The 17,070-nt window shown below is 35.2% G+C and overlaps 1 protein-coding gene across 7 annotated transcripts in view; it reads left to right on the top strand.

Annotated features, from left to right (window-relative positions):
- Positions 1–13,483, top strand: part of PTPRD (protein tyrosine phosphatase, receptor type, D) — a 462,557-nt gene extending 449,074 nt beyond the window's left edge. For all 7 annotated transcript variants that reach the window (XM_011969903.1, XM_011969901.1, XM_011969904.1 and 4 more), the window contains 2 exons: positions 7,738–7,873; positions 9,749–13,483. In XM_011969903.1, coding sequence (XP_011825293.1) covers positions 7,738–7,873; positions 9,749–9,817 — 205 coding nt within the window. In that variant the 3' untranslated portion in view covers positions 9,818–13,483. The remainder of the gene's footprint in view (positions 1–7,737; positions 7,874–9,748) is intronic.
- The last annotated feature ends 3,587 nt before the right edge of the window (positions 13,484–17,070 follow it).

Genomic DNA, 17,070 nt, shown 5'->3' with positions numbered 1-17,070 from the left:
ACAAACAAGGGCATTACATAATGGTAAAGGGATCAAAGCAATAAGAAGAGCTAACTATCCTAAATATATATGAACCCTATACAGGAGCACCCAGATTCATAAAGGAAGTTCTTAGAGACCTATAAAGAGACGTAGACTCCCACACAATAATAGTGGGAGACTTTAACACCCTACCGTCAATATTAGACAGCCCAACGAGACAGAAAATTAACAAGGATGTTCAGAACTTGAACTCAACTCTGGACCAAGCAGACCTAATAGACGTCTGCAAATCAACAGAATGTACATTATTCTCAGCACCACATCGTACTTATTCTAAAATTGACCACATAATTGGAAGTAAAACACTCCTCAGCAAATGCAAAAAAACACGGAAATCATAACAAACGGTCTCTCAGACCACAGTGCAATCAAATTAGAACTCACTTAGGATTAAGAAACTCACTCAAAACCACACAATGACATGGAAGCTGAACAACCTGCTCCTGAATGACTACAGGGTATATAACGAAATGAAGGCAGAAATAAAGATGTTCTTTGGAACCAATGAGAACAAAGATACAACGTGCCAGAATCTGTGGGACACATTTAAAACAGTGTGTAGAGAGAAATTTCCAGGACTAAATGCCCACAAGAGAAAGCAGGAGAGATCTAAAATTGACACCCTAACATCACAATTAAAAGAACTAGAGAAACAGGAGCAAACAAATTCAAAAGCTAGCAGAAGGGCAAGAAATAACTAAGATCAGAAAAGAACTGAAGGAGATAGAGACACAAAAAACCCTTCAAAAATTCAGTGAATCCAGGAGCTGGCTTTTGGAAAGATCAACAAAATAAAAAGAGTGCTAGCCAGACTAATAGAGAAGAATCAAATAGACACAGTGAAAAAGGATAAAGGGGAAATCACCACCAATCCCACAGAAATACAAACTACCATCAGAGAATACTATCAACACCTCTATGCAAATAAAGAAGAAAATCTAGAAGAAATGGATAAATTCCTGGACACATACACACCCTCCCAAGACTAAACCAGGAAGAAGTCAGAACTCTGCATAGACCAATAACAAGTTCTGAAATTGAGGCAGTAATTAATAGCCTAGCAACCAAAAGGTGCAGGACCAGACGGATTCACAGCCGAATTCTACCAGAGGTACAAACAGGAGCTGGTACCACTCCTTCTGAAACTTTTCCAAACAATAGAAAAAGAGGGAATGCTCCCTAACTCATGTTATGAGGCCAGCATCATCCTGATACCAAAACCTAGCAGAGATGTAACAAAAAAAATTTCAGGCCAATATCCCTGATGAACATCGATGCAGAAATCCTCAATAAAATACTGGCAAACCAAATCCAGCAGCACATCAAAAAGCTTATCCACCATGATCAAGTTGGCATCATCCCTGGGATGCAAGGCTGGTTCAACATAGAGATCTCGATAAACGTAATCTATCATGTAAACAGAACCAATGACAAAAACCACATGATTAACTCAATAGATGCAGAAAAAGCCTTGGACAAAATTCAACAGCCCTTCGTGCTGAAAACTCTCAATAAACTAGGTATTGATGGAACATATCTCAAAATAAGAAGAGCTATTTATGATAAACCCACAGCCACTATGATAACGAATGGGCAAAAACTGGAAGCACTCCCTTTGAAAACTGGCAAAAGGCAAGGATGCCCTCTCTCACTGCCCTATTCAACATAACATTGGAAATTCTGGCCAGAGCAATCATGCAAGAGAAAGAAATAAAGGGTATTCAATTAGGAAAAGAAGAAGTCAAATTGTCTCTGTTTGCTGATGACAAGATTGTATTTTTAGAAAACCCCATTGTCTCAGCCTCAAATCTCCTTAAGCTGATAAGCAACTTCAGCAGAGTCTCAGGATAATAAATGTACAAAAAATCACAAGCATTCCTATACACCAATAATAGAGAGCCAAATCTTGAGTGTACTCCCATTCACAATTGCTACAAGAAGAATAAAATACCTAGGAATCCAACTTACAAGGGATGTGAACCAACTTACAAGGGATGTGAAGGACCTCTTCAAGGAGAACTACAAACCACTGCCCAATGAAATAAAAGAGGGACACAAACAAATGGAAGAACATTCCATGCTCATGGATGGGAAGAATCAATATCGTGAAAATGGCCATACTGCCTACCCAAGGTAATTTATAGATTCAATGCTAACCCTATCAAGCTATCAATGATTTTCTTCACAAAATGGGAAAAATCTACTTTAAATTTGATATGGAGCCAAAAAAGAGTCCACAAAGTCAAGACATTCCTAAGCAAAAAGAACAAGGCTTGAGGCATTATGCTACCTGACTTCAAAGGACACTACAAGGCTACAGTAACCAAAACAGCATGGTGCTGCTACCAAAACAGATATACAGACCAATGGAACAGAACCAGAGACCTTATAAATAACGCCACACATCTGCAACCATCTGATCTTTGACAAACCAGAGGAAAAACAATGGGGAAAGGCTTCTCTATTTAATAAATAGTGTTGGGAAAACTGGCTAGCCATATGCAGAAAACTGAAACTGGATCCCTTCCTTACCCCTTATACAAAAATTAACTCAAGATGGATTAAAGACTTAAACCTAAGACCTAAAACCATAAAAACCCTAGAAGAAAATCTAGGCAGTACCATTCAGGACACAGGCATAAACAAAGATTTGAGGACTAAAACACCAAAAGCAATGGCAACTAAAGCCAAAATTGACAAATGGGATCTAATTAAAGAACTTCTGCAGAACCAAAAACTACCATCAGAGTGAACAGGCAACCTACAGAATGGGAGGAAATTTTTGCAATCTATCCATCTGATAAAGGGCTAACATCCAGAATCTACAAAGAAGTTATATTTACAAGAAAAAAACAACCCTATCGACAAGTAGGCAAAGGATATGAACAGACACTTCTCAAAAGAAGACATTTATGCGGCCGACAAACATATGAAAAACTGCTCACCATCATCGGTCGTTAGAGAAATGCAAATCAAAACCACAATGAGATACTAATCTTATGCCAGTTAGAATGGCAATCATTAAAAAGTCAGGAAACAACAGTTGCTGGGGAGGATGTGGAGAAATAGGAACACTTTACACTGTTTGTTAGTGGGAGTGTAAATTAGTTCAACGATTGTGGAAGATAGTTTGGTGATTCCTCAAGGATCTAGAACCAGAAATACCATTTGACCCAGCAATCCCATTACTGAATATATACCCAAAGGATTATAAATCATTCTACTATAAAGACACATACACACATATGTTAATGTAACACTGCTCACAATAGTGAAGACTTGGGACCAACCCAAATGCTCATCAATGATAAAGTAAATGTGGCACATATATACCATGGAATACTATGCAGCCATAAAAAAGGATGAGTTCATGTCCTTTGCAGGCACATGGATGAAATTGGTAAACCATCATTCTCAGCAAACTAACACAGGAACAGAAAACCAAACACCACATGTTCTCACTCATAAGTGGGAGTTGAACAGTGAGAACACATGGATGCAGGGAAACAAACATCACACACCAGGGCCTTTCAGGGGGTAGGGGGCTGAGGGAGGGATAGCATCAGAAGAAATACCTAATGTAGATGGTGGGTTCATGGGTGTAGTAAACCACTATGGCACATGTATACCTATGTAACAAACCAGCACATTTTTCTCATCTACCCCAGAACTTAAATTAAAAAAAAAAAAAAAATGCTAACCATCATCTAAGCCTCCAGTAAGTTGTAATCTTTTTGCTGGTAGAGGGTCTTGCCTCGACATTGATGGCTGCTGACTAATCAAGGAGTGGTGGTTTCTGAAAGGTGAGGTGGCTGTAGCAGTTTCTTAAAAGAAGATAATAATGAAGTTTGGCACATCAAGTAACTCTTTATCAAGAGTCTTCTCTGCACCATGCAATGCTGCTTGATAGCATTTTACTCTCAGTAGAACTTCTTTCAAAATTGGAGTCGTTCCTCTGCAACCCTGCTGCTTTTCAATTAACTTTGTTTATCTACTATTCTAAATCTTTTGTCATTTTCACAGTGTTCACAGCATCTTCATGAGTACATTCCATCTTGAAAAACCATTTTCTTTGCTCATCCATAAGAAGCAACTCCTCATGTATTCAGGTTTTATCATGAGATTGCAGCAATTCAGTCACATCTCCCAGCTCCACTTCTAGTTCTAGTTATCTTGCTATTCCACCATTTTTGCAATTTCTTCCTTCACTGAAGTCTTGAACCCCTCAAAGTCATCCATGATGATCAGAGTCAACTTCTTCCAAACTCCTGTTAATGTTGATAATTTGATCTTCTCCCATGAATCACAAATGTTTTCAATGGCATAGAATGGTGAATTATTTCCAGGAAATGTTTGATTTACTTTGCCCAGACCTACCAGAGAATCACTATCTATAGAATGTATAGCCTTACAAAATATAGTTCTTAAATAATAAAACTTGAAAGTTGAAATTCCTCCTTGGTCCATTGGGCTGCAGAATGAATATTGTATTCACAGGCATGAAAACATTAATCTCCTTGTACATTCCATCAGAGCTCTTGGGTGACAAGGTATATTGTCAATGAACAGTATTATCTTGAAAAGAATCTTTTATTCTGCACAGTAGGTCTCAAGAGTGGCCTTAAAATATTCAGTAAACGATGCTGTAAACAGATGTGTTGTCATCCATGCTTTCTTGTTCCATTTATAGAACTGGGCTATACAAGAGGTCGAGCTTTCAGCCTGTCTTGATGTTTGGTGTGCCTTCCTTACTAAAACTTGATTATTTCAAGCTTTTGACTTAAAGTGAGAGATGTTTAACTCTTCCTTTCACTTGAGTGTATTTAGTGTAATTCTTCAGAGCCCTAGGATTTTTGAAATGGTAAATGAGCTTTGGCTTCAGCTTAATGTCACCAGCTGCATGAGCCCCTAACGAGTCAGCCTGTTCTTTGAAGTTAGGCATTGACGCCTCTGTAGCTATCAGTCTTAGATGACAACTTCTTCCAATATAATGATGTTTGTCTACACTGAAGATCTGTTTTTTAATGTAGCCACCCTCATTCAGTGATCTTAGCTAGATCTTCTGGATAACTTGCTACAGCTTCTGCAACAGCACTTTTTGCTTCACCTTGCACTTTTATGTTATGGGGTTGGCTTCCTTCCTTAAACCTCATAAGCAAACCTCTGCTAACTTCAAACTTTTCTTCTGCAGCCTCCTTACCTCTCAGCCTTTGAAGAGAGTTAGGGCCTTGCTCTGGCCTAGGCTTTGATTTAAGGGAATGTTGTAAATGGTTTGATCTTCTATCCAGACCTTTAAAACTTTCTTCTTATCAGCAGTAAAGCTGTTCTACTTTCCTTATCATTCATGTGTGCACTGGAGTAGCACTTTTAATTTCCTTCAGGAACTTTGCATTCACAACTAGGCTGTTTGGTGCAAGAGGCCTAGCTTTCAGCATACCTGGGCTTTAAGCTTAATTATTTCTAGCTTGTGATTTAGATAACTCTCCCTTTCACTTGAACACTTAGAGGCCATTGTAGGGTTATTAACTAGCCTAATTTCAGTATTGTTGTGTCTCAAGAAATAGGGAAGCCTGAGGAGAAAAAGACAGATGGGGAGACTGCTGCTTGGTGGAGCAGTCATAACACACACATTTATCAAGCGTTCAGTGTCTTACGGTCATGGTTCATGGCACCCCAAACCAATTGCACTAGTAACATCAAAGATCAGCGATCACAGATCACTAACATATAATAGTATGAAAAAATTTGAAATATTGCAAAAATAACCAAAATGCTACACAGAGACACAAACCGAATATGTGCTGGTGGAAAAATGGCACCAATATACTTGTTCAATGCAAGATTGACATAGACATTCAATTTGTTAAACAAAATATCTGCAAAACTCAATAAAGCATAGCACAATAAAACAGTGTATGGCCATATTTAGACAAAGTAGATGGTATATATTGGTATTGAATTACCTGGATGTTTAACTTCACTCATAATTTGCCCATATGCTAATTTAAACTTTTCTAAAATAACCTCTAAGGAAAAGAATATCTTTAATTTAATACATCTTCTTAGCTTTAAGCATCCTTATATGTATAGGTACATAAATGTTATGTGTGCCTGTTCTCAGTGTTTTTGTCACAAAATAATTTTAATATTCCTTTAGTATAATGCTAAAGAAATTGTGATGCATATATCTTATATATAGATATACACACACATAGAAGACTTCTATATATTTTATCTAGGAATGTTCTGAAAATACTGCTTTTCTTTTTTGTAACTTATTAAACTAAGATGATAAAATCAATAAATGTAAAAGTTGTAAGTCCAATGTCTGTTCTTTTTTTGAAAATACTTAGTAGAAAGACAGAAACCCAATGTTTTTGTTACATTCAAGTTATCAAATCAAGGTAAGAGAGACTCTGGAGTACCTAGACCATTCAACAAAAAGAAAATAAATCTCAGTTTCTCACAACTAAGAGAGACTTTCAAGGTTAAAAGGGACCTTCAAGGTCATCTGCTTCATCTTAAGAGAAGGCTTCACTGCTGCTAGACATCTTCAATCACTTCTTAAAGACTGACTCCCCATGGAGTTTCAAACCTCACTTAACATTTCTGTTTAGACTGTAGAAACCCATTTATAAAGGGACACACTATTTATATATGCCTGTCAGCTACATCCTCCAGTAAATGAATCCATCTATTTTCTACAGCCCGTGCCCAAGTGTTACACATGCTGTTTAATTAGGATCCAAAAATGTACGGATTTTTCATTATTCACTGTTTCCCTCATTACCTAAACTTCCCAGTGCTTTCCCACTTAAGAAGTGCAGAAGAGCTATGAATTAGTTTTCTTTCTTGCTACCATGAAGATTCTTGAATTATCTTAAAACAATGAAGACAACAGAGAGAAACTCAAAAACTTTCTAACGTAGTAGAAAGGATCCTGGGGTTTTAGTTGCTGATCATGTAAAAATAGTAGGTAAGTTTAGAGATCAGTGGCTCTTAACCATTTTTTTTTAAAGATTAGAGACCCTGTGAGAATCTGTTGAAAGTTCTAAGTCTCAAGAAATAAGAAAACAACACAGTATTTACTTCATGTGTACATACACTTACAGGATAGTCATAAACTCTCCTGAAGACTAAGTGAAAATCACATATATGCCCTGTTATAGCATCTCTTTTCTCATAATAAAACCAGTGTAAACATTTGACTAGTTATAGACAAATACGTTTAAGTTATGGGGCATTGCATATGTATTTTAAGTAACTGTAAAATGTGAACAATGTACTAGAAAAGTTGAAGATGCCAAATTCACTTCACCTTATTCTGAATTATTTCATACTTTAAAATATTAAGTAGGCAAGTTCTAAATCTCAGAATCTCCATGAGTAATATAAACCTATATGTTATTTATACCCTTCTTTTCATTTGTTATGTTTCCTTGGTCTTTCTAAAATGGTATAAATCCCCATTGAAAAGACCTTTTACTAGACTTACTCCTAATTACTTCACCCTCGTTATCACATGCTGTTACAACTCAGTATCCCAAGAGTAACTGAATGCGATACCACGTTTTCCTGAACATGGCTGTAAGAAATATGGAGTGTGGAAGCTGGTAGAAGTATGTCCACACCCAAGCAAATGTGCCAAGACTGTGAGCCTCTCACCCAGTAACATTGCCTTTGTTATTGTGGCAGCGCGGGTGTTGGAAGAACTGGAGTCTTCATAACATTAAGCATTGTTTTGGAAAGAATGAGATATGAAGGAGTCGTAGATATCTTCCAGACCGTCAAAATGTTGAGAACACAACGACCAGCTATGGTACAGACAGAGGTGAGAAAATCCATTGCATTTTTCACATCTCAAGAGCCTACGTTTTGCTAGCCTGGGCCTCCTGGAGTCCAGACTCTCTCAACACCACACACATAATACTGTGGGGAAAGCATCAAACCGTTTAATAATTTTGAACCTCATTTTCCCCCTTCTTAAATGGGGTGAGATTATCAGTGTTTTAGTGTTGCTATAGAAATTACGTGCGATTATATGTTACATTGAGCTATGTTAAATTTCACTACTGGACCATTTTTGACCAATAAAATGGCAATTTCATAAAATTCGTTATATTCATTTTCTTGTAGTATATATTATATATAGAGAGAAAGCATAATGCTTAGTACATAAAATAATCTCAGCCCATTTAACTTCTCCATTCGCCCTCTTTGTGCCTACAGAGGTATCAGTTGTTCTATATTTCATGTCTTAACAATGGCCATTCAAAACATTTTGATTCTGGATAAGCCTAGAGATATTATATTAGCCCCACATTTCCTATTCCAATAATTAATATGGCAATTTGGATATTTCTCTTAATAATAAGAGTTTATGATATAGCCAGTCTGGTCTATTGAGCATTCATTTCTAAAGATGATATTACTGAGAGTTTATGTTCTGCAAAAGGCCACCAAATTATACAACTTACATGTGTTCCTCAATTCATCATCCACAGTATCTTTCAGACTGATTTCAAAGTAGTACAAGTGTGTGGCTTGCAATACTCAAAACATTCTGTCAGCCTGACAAACTTAATGGGTCTTGGGGGTTACAGAGGGAAATTGGACATTTAAAAAGCGTGAACACTTAGCCAAGCAACTGACTGTGACAAGATAGGAAAGTAAACACCATTTATTTTGCATTACCATTTTTATTATAGAAAAATGCACATTTAAGCAAAATAGAAACTATCTACTTTCAGCCTGGTTGGCCACTGAAAATAGATTTCTTTTATGGGGAAAATCCTACTTTTTCTCATCCCTATAGAGATCTGTAAATTGTAATTTTTCCATCTCTCCAACAATGCTTCAATTTATTCCAATATGATAGTGTTCTTCGTTGTCTGAAAAAAGCCATGTTTCATACCGTTTTATTTTAGTGTGTGCCTTTCTATAACAGACAGCTAGCAATCACACAGAATTGGGCCGAATTTACAGGTATTTTTTGATGTGGGCAGCCAATCTTGTGAAGCCATTTTCAGGGATGAAAAGCTTGGAAGTCCAGTGCCCTGTGTAAATGGATTTGTGTGCCTGTTGTGCCGCACCAGCTACCTTCTGGCTGTATATGAACATCATATATAAGTGAGAGAGCCAGCCAAAAGGTAGCTGAAATGACTGTGAGTGATTCTCATTGCAAGCTCTACTATCCAAACATAATTTTTTTAAAATTCAAATTTGGTTGGCAGTAGCTCAGAAGATAAGTAAATTCAGATTTTTCTCAGGACAGTTTGTGTATCAGCCTCTCATATATTTAAACTGAGAATTCATTATCACAAATAAGCAGATAATTGTAAAGGATGACTTTCATCATTATCTGTTTATAAGGCATGTAAGAAGTGTATGTGCTCAATTGGTGGTAATTGTTTGATACTACTTTTGAAAACACTTGTCTGGGAAGGCAGTGTACACCTGACCTGCCACTGCTTGGAATTGGGAGATCATTTTAGTCAAATTGATTGGCAAACTGAATAAACACTCCATGTGGCTAATTTTTCTTCGTTCACTATAACCAATTGGTCATTGGATTAGATCAATTGACAAAAGTATGATTTCGCCCCATATAGATGTAATTTTGTTATCCAATATTGATTTTTATTTTTCTATTAAAATATGCTCATGGTCCCTTCCTTTGTTTCTCCCCATTCGTTGTCTCCTGCAGGATCAGTATCAGTTTTGCTATCGAGCCGCACTAGAGTACCTGGGCAGCTTTGATCACTATGCAACGTAGAAACCCCTGACCCATTCTGGATTTTTACTACAGGCCCTTCAATATCCGTGGAGTCTCTTCTGAGCCATACAGGGCACTTGAGAAGTCCTTCTTAACTTCTAGCTAACAACTACTTAGTGGGACTATTACACACAAAACAAATAAAAAACAAATTATTCCAGGTGGACCAAGAATTCACAGTTTAATAATCTAACCTGAAAAATAATGAAGAGAATCCTGACTGATGAGGCATCTGAAGGATTTTATTTACAGATACCTCAAGGATTCAAAATCAAGGGAAGAAGAAATCACAGCAAAGAACCACCATCTTATTCAGGATTGTTTGAAAGGTGCAAGGAGAAATTGCCAGAATGCTGCAATTCAGCCCAAGATGTGTGCTGGTGTGGCTTCTCACAGCGAAATGGACTCTGCTTTGACATCACCCCTTCCCACCATACTGCTCATAATAACATTTTAGGGGGAAAGGGAGGGGGGAATGTTTAAAAAGAAAGTCCTTGATTTAGTTTTTTAGTATTGTAAAGATACTGCTGACCTGTGCTTCATTTCTAACTGTGTAAACTTTTTTTTAACAAAATGTATCATTCGATAAAGTGAATTTTAAAAAAGTTACATAACTCTTCATTTTTTATTTCCAAATCGTAGGTTTTTTTAAGCTGTAGAACTGTTATCTGTAATATCTTGCTGTAGAAATATCAAATAATTTGAAATTTTGCACATTTTTGTGCAATACTCAATCTACAGTATCAGTCTCGTCAGATATATTAATTTTACACTTCTGTTCAGTTTTGATTGGTGAGAAAGTACCCATTCTCTTCAAATTATCAAAGATAATTATTATTTTGTTTTGATTTTGGAATCAACAGGGAGGCGCAAAGTATAAAGTTGCTGCTAACATATATACATATATATCCAAATTTTACAAGGGTGTCTATGTATATATAGACAGTGTGTCCACACAAAAAATAGATATAGCTATCAGTTCTTCCATGATTTAGTTTTTTTAAATGTAGAAAAGCTATTCTCTTTCCATTTATTCTTTCCATTTATTCTTAATTTTTTGACATATTGGTATTTCTTAATATCACAAAACTTTAATTTTTTAAAGGGAAATGAGGAATGCACATCAGTGATTGTCAAACCTCACCCCCTAATTTCCTACCCAATCTCCCCCCACCTACCCAATCATATTCACTAATTCTGTTTTGTCAGGCTTCCAACAAAGTTCAATATTTCTAACACTCTAGTGCAATAAAAATTATTAAATAGCTAAGAGGTGTGCATGTGGGAAAGGTCAGTGCATATCCCTTTAGGAGGGGAGAATGTTGTAATATATCAGCTATCGAGTTGTTTAAAAAAAGTGTATTCAATCGTATATTGTCTATAGTATGTGCTATGAAATTTGCATTTATGATATGTAACAGGGGCAAAGCCAAATTCATGTTACTCTGTTCAGTCAGAAACATTTTGTGGCATACAGCATTCCTGGGAAGTGCTGTACCTTGTTTCGTTTTGGTTTTAGTTTTGCATTTAGAGTGCCTTATAATTGATGCCTATTTTAATAGCATTTCTTTTTAGCTTTTGGTTCGTATTTCCATTCACTGTTCGTATCTGTTACTCTTTCTATTAAAGCATTATCTGTTTACCACATGTACAAAAACTCTTTGAATAATATGCATTCCTAGTTTTCAGCCAAGTCGGGGATGTTAGTGATTGTACCAGCCCAAAGCACTTGGATAATCAGGGCCCTTCTTCCTTTTATAATCGTCACCATCAGAAAAAGCTACTTGTTTTATTTATATTCCCTTCCAAATCTGCTCTGGAACATGCAGTAACTGCACCAAACTTATTTTAGTAACAAATATCATTGGCAACTTTGGAATATATTTGATATTCCATTAGAATTTTTCTAAAAGGGGAAAAAATATATATATATTATATAAATAAATATATATATATTATATATATATATATAAAACCCCCAATTCTTCCAACATTCTATAGGAAGCCATGGATGATGGCATGAGTTTGCCACATTTTACACGATTTTAAATAATCCTCAAAATATCCAAGGAACTCTTAAAGAGTTTTGGTATGAGTATACTGCTTTGGTTTAATTTTAGCTTCATGGATGTTCTGCATGGAAGGATTTTTGTTTTCCACATTTTCCCATTGCTAGCAGAATGAAATCCAAGAGACCAAACACTTGCAAGCATTGTATTTGAGCACTTTTGTAAAAAACAAAGAAAAAGAAAAAAAAGAAAATATATATAATACTTAAAAAAAGTATCTAGAAGGCTACCTCAGAATGAGACTCTCTAACCTACATCAGAACCAGAGAAGAATGTGCACTATGTGGGTCTGTTATCATTTTCTTTTCGTTTGTATCTTTTTGGAGATTTATCCAAGTGCCAGATTACTCAGTGCTATAATTTTCTTTTAGTTGAACAAAGGGGGTCAGATAGACATTGCATCATCCAGACATGCCTTGTTGGACATGTAGAATCCGATGGAGCATTGCACACCAGAATGATTGGCCAATGAGCAGCTTCTCTCCCTGAAACAAAAACTGCCCATTTGGCAAAGGGAAAGATGACAATAATCAGAAGAAGAAAATGAATGGGATGCATACCATAGACGAACGAGGTGGAGACTATTGCGGGAATCTTACTGTTCAGGAGCTGTTCCTAGAACTAACTCCCTTACTGTCATTGATGTGCATTCCACTCTGTGCTTTTCTGTACAACCATCCAAGTTTTAATTTCCCAGGTAAAACATCTTTATCTGCCATTACCACAAGCTTTCGAGTTTCCAGTTATTTTCATCATCATAACCAGTACGGTGCTATTATTTACCTATGTACGTGTAGTTATGTATAATTTTGTAATTAGTTACAATGGTAAAAAAAAAATCAAAATATATAAAAAGTGATTTGTACAGAACTTTATTTTAGCTCTTTTTTAAAAATGATTTGCATGGTTAGAAAACGGCGAGGACAGCCAGGGGAGGGAAGGGCCTCTAGGGAACTTTGCACTTTCTATACCTTTGTACTATGCACTGCCCTATTGATTCTACACCCAATAATGATATTACTTGAACCCATCTGTAAGAAACTGCTTCGGAAATTCATTTGTGTGTATGTAAATAACACAACATAGAAACAGGAAGGGAAAAAAGTCTGCAGTAATGCACGTATTTTTTTTTCTTTCCTGTTTATTTTCGGTTTTGCTTTGTTTAAGTCCTTCCTTTTGTTTTTAATTCCCTTTTTGTTTTTCTTTTTGGGTTTTGGTTCCTTTTGGGTTTATGGGTGCCCTGATACTCCAGCAGAGATCAGAAGGCTACAGATCCATTCTATCCATCCGTTATGTGGCTTTGCCATCCCAGCTTGGAGTGTCTTTACAAAGATAATAACAGTTGTGTTCTTTGCTCTCGTTTTGGATGCATAGACTGAAAAATTTAAAAAAATAACTTGTAAAATGGCTTGTTAAAAAAATACAATTACCTCTAATTAGTAGTACGCGTAAATGTTTTACAGAATGAAAGGCGTGCTTTTTATTTTCTTACTTCGTTACATTGGTGGCGAAAGAAGTCTGTATGAAAATCAGTTCTTTGCTGACACAAGTTCCATTTGTTACAAATGAATTCTAATAAAAATGTCAGTGTTATGCAGCCCTGGCCTTTGCTTTTGTCCACGCAAGCACTTTGGTTTTCAACTGACTATATGTTCTCTCTCCTCTTCTGGTTATCTAGTTAGTTCCTTGTACTAGTAATAATTCTGTTTACCAAGAGACTACTGTTTACAAGTATCTACCTTGAGGTAAGCACTTTTCACTGGTAAGCAAACAGAGGCTCAAAGAAATAGTTTTTCCAAGTTCACAGAGCAAAGAAAGAGGCGTTGTTTTCATTCATGTCAGAGATCACGGGCAATCTTTGATTCTGTGGAAATGACTACTATATACAAATTTAAGCGCACAACTATATATACGTCTATATGTATGTATTTTCATCTCGAAACAACTTTCATGCACATAAAAATAGCTCCATAGTGTTCATTTATTGATACCTTTGGGAACATGGCTAAGAAAATGCTTGGTTTATTTATTCAGTCATTCAATATTATCAGGTACCAGTAATGGCTCAGAATCGTTCTAGGTATTGGAAATGCAGCTCTGAACAAATGAGATACTGGTGCTGTTTGCATACAGACTATAGTCTACTGACAGAGGTTGGCACTGAAGTAATAGTAACATCACATGGGACCAGTGCTATGAAGGAAAGTGTAGGATCCTTGAAGTTAGGACTTTCAGTAGTGAGTGACAGAAAGTCTGACTCAAATTGATCTACTGGAAAAGAAAAGTGTTTACTGACTCATGTACTAAAAGACTAGGAGTGGACTCATTTACTAAAAGAGTAGGAATACATCATCTTAAGGTATAACTGGATTCAGGGCTCAGGTGATGCCTTCAGGACATGATGTCTCTTCCCATCGTCCAGCCTGATTTCTACTTTCACAGTTTTAAACTCCGTTTTTGTGGTCCCTTGAAGCTTTGGGATCATAACACCACAGAGCAGACAAGTGGAAGAGTTTACTTCCCCCAACAACACAATCAAAAGTCCTAGAATGGAGTGGATTCTTCTTGATCCTAATTGAACCGGTCTTGGGGTAAGTGATCATCTCAGGAATGCAAGTATGGAGAAAAGGCGAGAATGTGTGCATTGAGTTATCACATCCAGAAGGATGTAAGGTGGCTGTCCCATTTTGCCAAACAGCAATGAATATTGTGGGACGAACAACTGGCTGCTGATCAGCCTGATTAGTTAAGGTAAGGCAAAGCACAGGTATGCTTGGTAATGTTAAAACTACCTGTTAGAAATAATGACCGGATCAAACAATTCCATTATCCAAACATTATTTTGGAAATCCTGTTATTGAATCAACAATCAGACTTTTTCCACTTCACCTAGTTGGCTTTTACTTTTGCAGATATGACCACCCCATTGGCTGATTGCGTAAAAACAGGATAGAATGTTTGAAGTGTATCAGATTTGATATTTTGTACATTGTGATTCATAAGTTTAAACAGATATCTGATAGAATACCAAGAATGACAAAATATTATCTGATTGTATACATGTACATGCACAGAATTAATAATAACTAATTATAAGTTTGGGACTTTCACTTAATTGTATCCATGATTAAACTTTATAATGAGAATTTTAATTATAATTCATAAAATTATGAATCTGAGAAATATTTAAATGTATAATGTTTAAAATAATTCCTGCAAATTCTGAGGAAATATAATAGGCCAAGACCTGTGAAATCTTTTGTTTAATAATACAAAGAGACTTAAAATATGTAAAATTGTATATATGTAAAAATGTTTTACAGTTACATATACAATATGTATATATGTAATGTATATATTACATATAATTTTACATATATTATTTTACATATACACTGTAATGCCATTTATAATGCATTAGCATTTCACTATTAAATAGTGTTTTGGAAAAAAGATAGCTACATTAAAAATTATTATATATACTTTTCAAGAAAGGATATAAAATTATGTACACACCTTAAAGAAGTGACTGGAAGGAAATATAATTATTAAATGATACTCTGTGATAAAATTTTGCTGCACTTTGTATATTTTCTAAAATTTTTACAATAAGTATTTCAAAATAGCAAATTGTGCATGCTTTGAAATATGTGAGAAGATAGAATAATTTTTTAAATCAATTTACAAGGCAAGAATGAAGAGAAAAGAGAATCTAGGACAGGAGGGGCAAATAGTAAATAATATGGGACATTTAAAATTTAAAACAGAATTACTGCAAATGTAAATAAAGTATATTCAACTTAAAGATACAGATTTTTAGCCTAGTTACATAATGCTTGTAAGAACATGAGGCTACCAAAAGTAAAAGAATGCAAGAGATATACCATGCAAACATAGCTAAAAGAAAGCTATACTGAGTTATATTAATATCAGCCATATCATTACCAAATAATAAAAAGGTCAATTTCCGATGAAAAACTTCAATGCACCAGGAAGATATGACAATTCTATGTGTGTATGAACCTCATAACATGGCCTCAAAATGTAGACAACAAAAATAGAACTTAAAGGAGTTACATACATATTCACAGCTATCATGGGAGATTTTAAAACACTTATTGTATAAAATGAACAAACTGAATAAAACTTCAGTAAGGGTATAAAAGATATGAACAAGCTGATTAACAAAATTTACCTAAGTGATCTATGTAGATTATTAAATTCAATAACTTAAAAATATACATTATTTTTAAGAGCATTTAAAACATTTACCTAAATTAACTAGAAATTGGACCATAAAGCAAGTCTCGAAGTATTTGAAAAGTTGTAATATGTGGAATATGTTCTTTGGGCCCCACAGTAATAGTTAATCTAGACATCAATCACAAAGATAGTTAGAAAAGCCCACTATGTGGTAATTAAGAAATAACTTTTAAATAGCCAGTAGCTCACAGAAAAAAATCACAATGGAAATAAGAAATTATAATGATAAAATTATGAAATTGTATCAAAATGTGTGGGTTTTACAGTGAAATTTATAGCTTTTCGATGCATATGTTAGAAAATGAGAAAGGCTAAAAGCTAATGATCTTGTTTTTTACAAATTAACAAAACAACAGCTAATTACCCCTCAATAAAGAAGGAAATAAAAGAGAAAAAAATTAACTGAAAAAAATTATTCAATAGAGAATAGCAACAAAGATTAAAGGTAAAAGTTGATTATTTGAAAGACAATGAAATTGATAAACCCTAGCAAAATGATTTAAAGAAAAGCAATGGACAAATCATTCACATCAGAAACTTGAAAGGAATATAGTGCTTCAGCTCTTACCAATATTAACCATTATAACAAAGGTTCCATGTCACATAAACCAATAAGAAAAAGCCAGAATACCCAATATAATTAGGCATTAGCCCTGAAAGGATACTTCACAGAAAAAGGATAGCTAAATTGCTCAAAAATATGTGAAGTACTCAATTTTACAAGTAATCAAGGAAATGCAAATTAAAGCTACAATGTGACACAGCTACATGCTCACAAGAACAGCTAATATTAAAAAGACTAATAATACCAAGTGTTGGTGAGAATGTAGAGTAATACGTCTGTCACACACAATGCTTGCTAGAGTGCAATTTTACAAGCACCCTGAAATAATATTATTACATATTAAAGTAGAATATAAG

The sequence above is a fragment of the Mandrillus leucophaeus genome, unplaced genomic scaffold (assembly GCF_000951045.1).
Source record: "Mandrillus leucophaeus isolate KB7577 unplaced genomic scaffold, Mleu.le_1.0 Scaffold92, whole genome shotgun sequence".
In the NCBI taxonomy this organism is placed as follows: domain Eukaryota; kingdom Metazoa; phylum Chordata; class Mammalia; order Primates; family Cercopithecidae; genus Mandrillus; species Mandrillus leucophaeus.
This window is presented reverse-complemented; position numbering and strand designations above follow the sequence as displayed.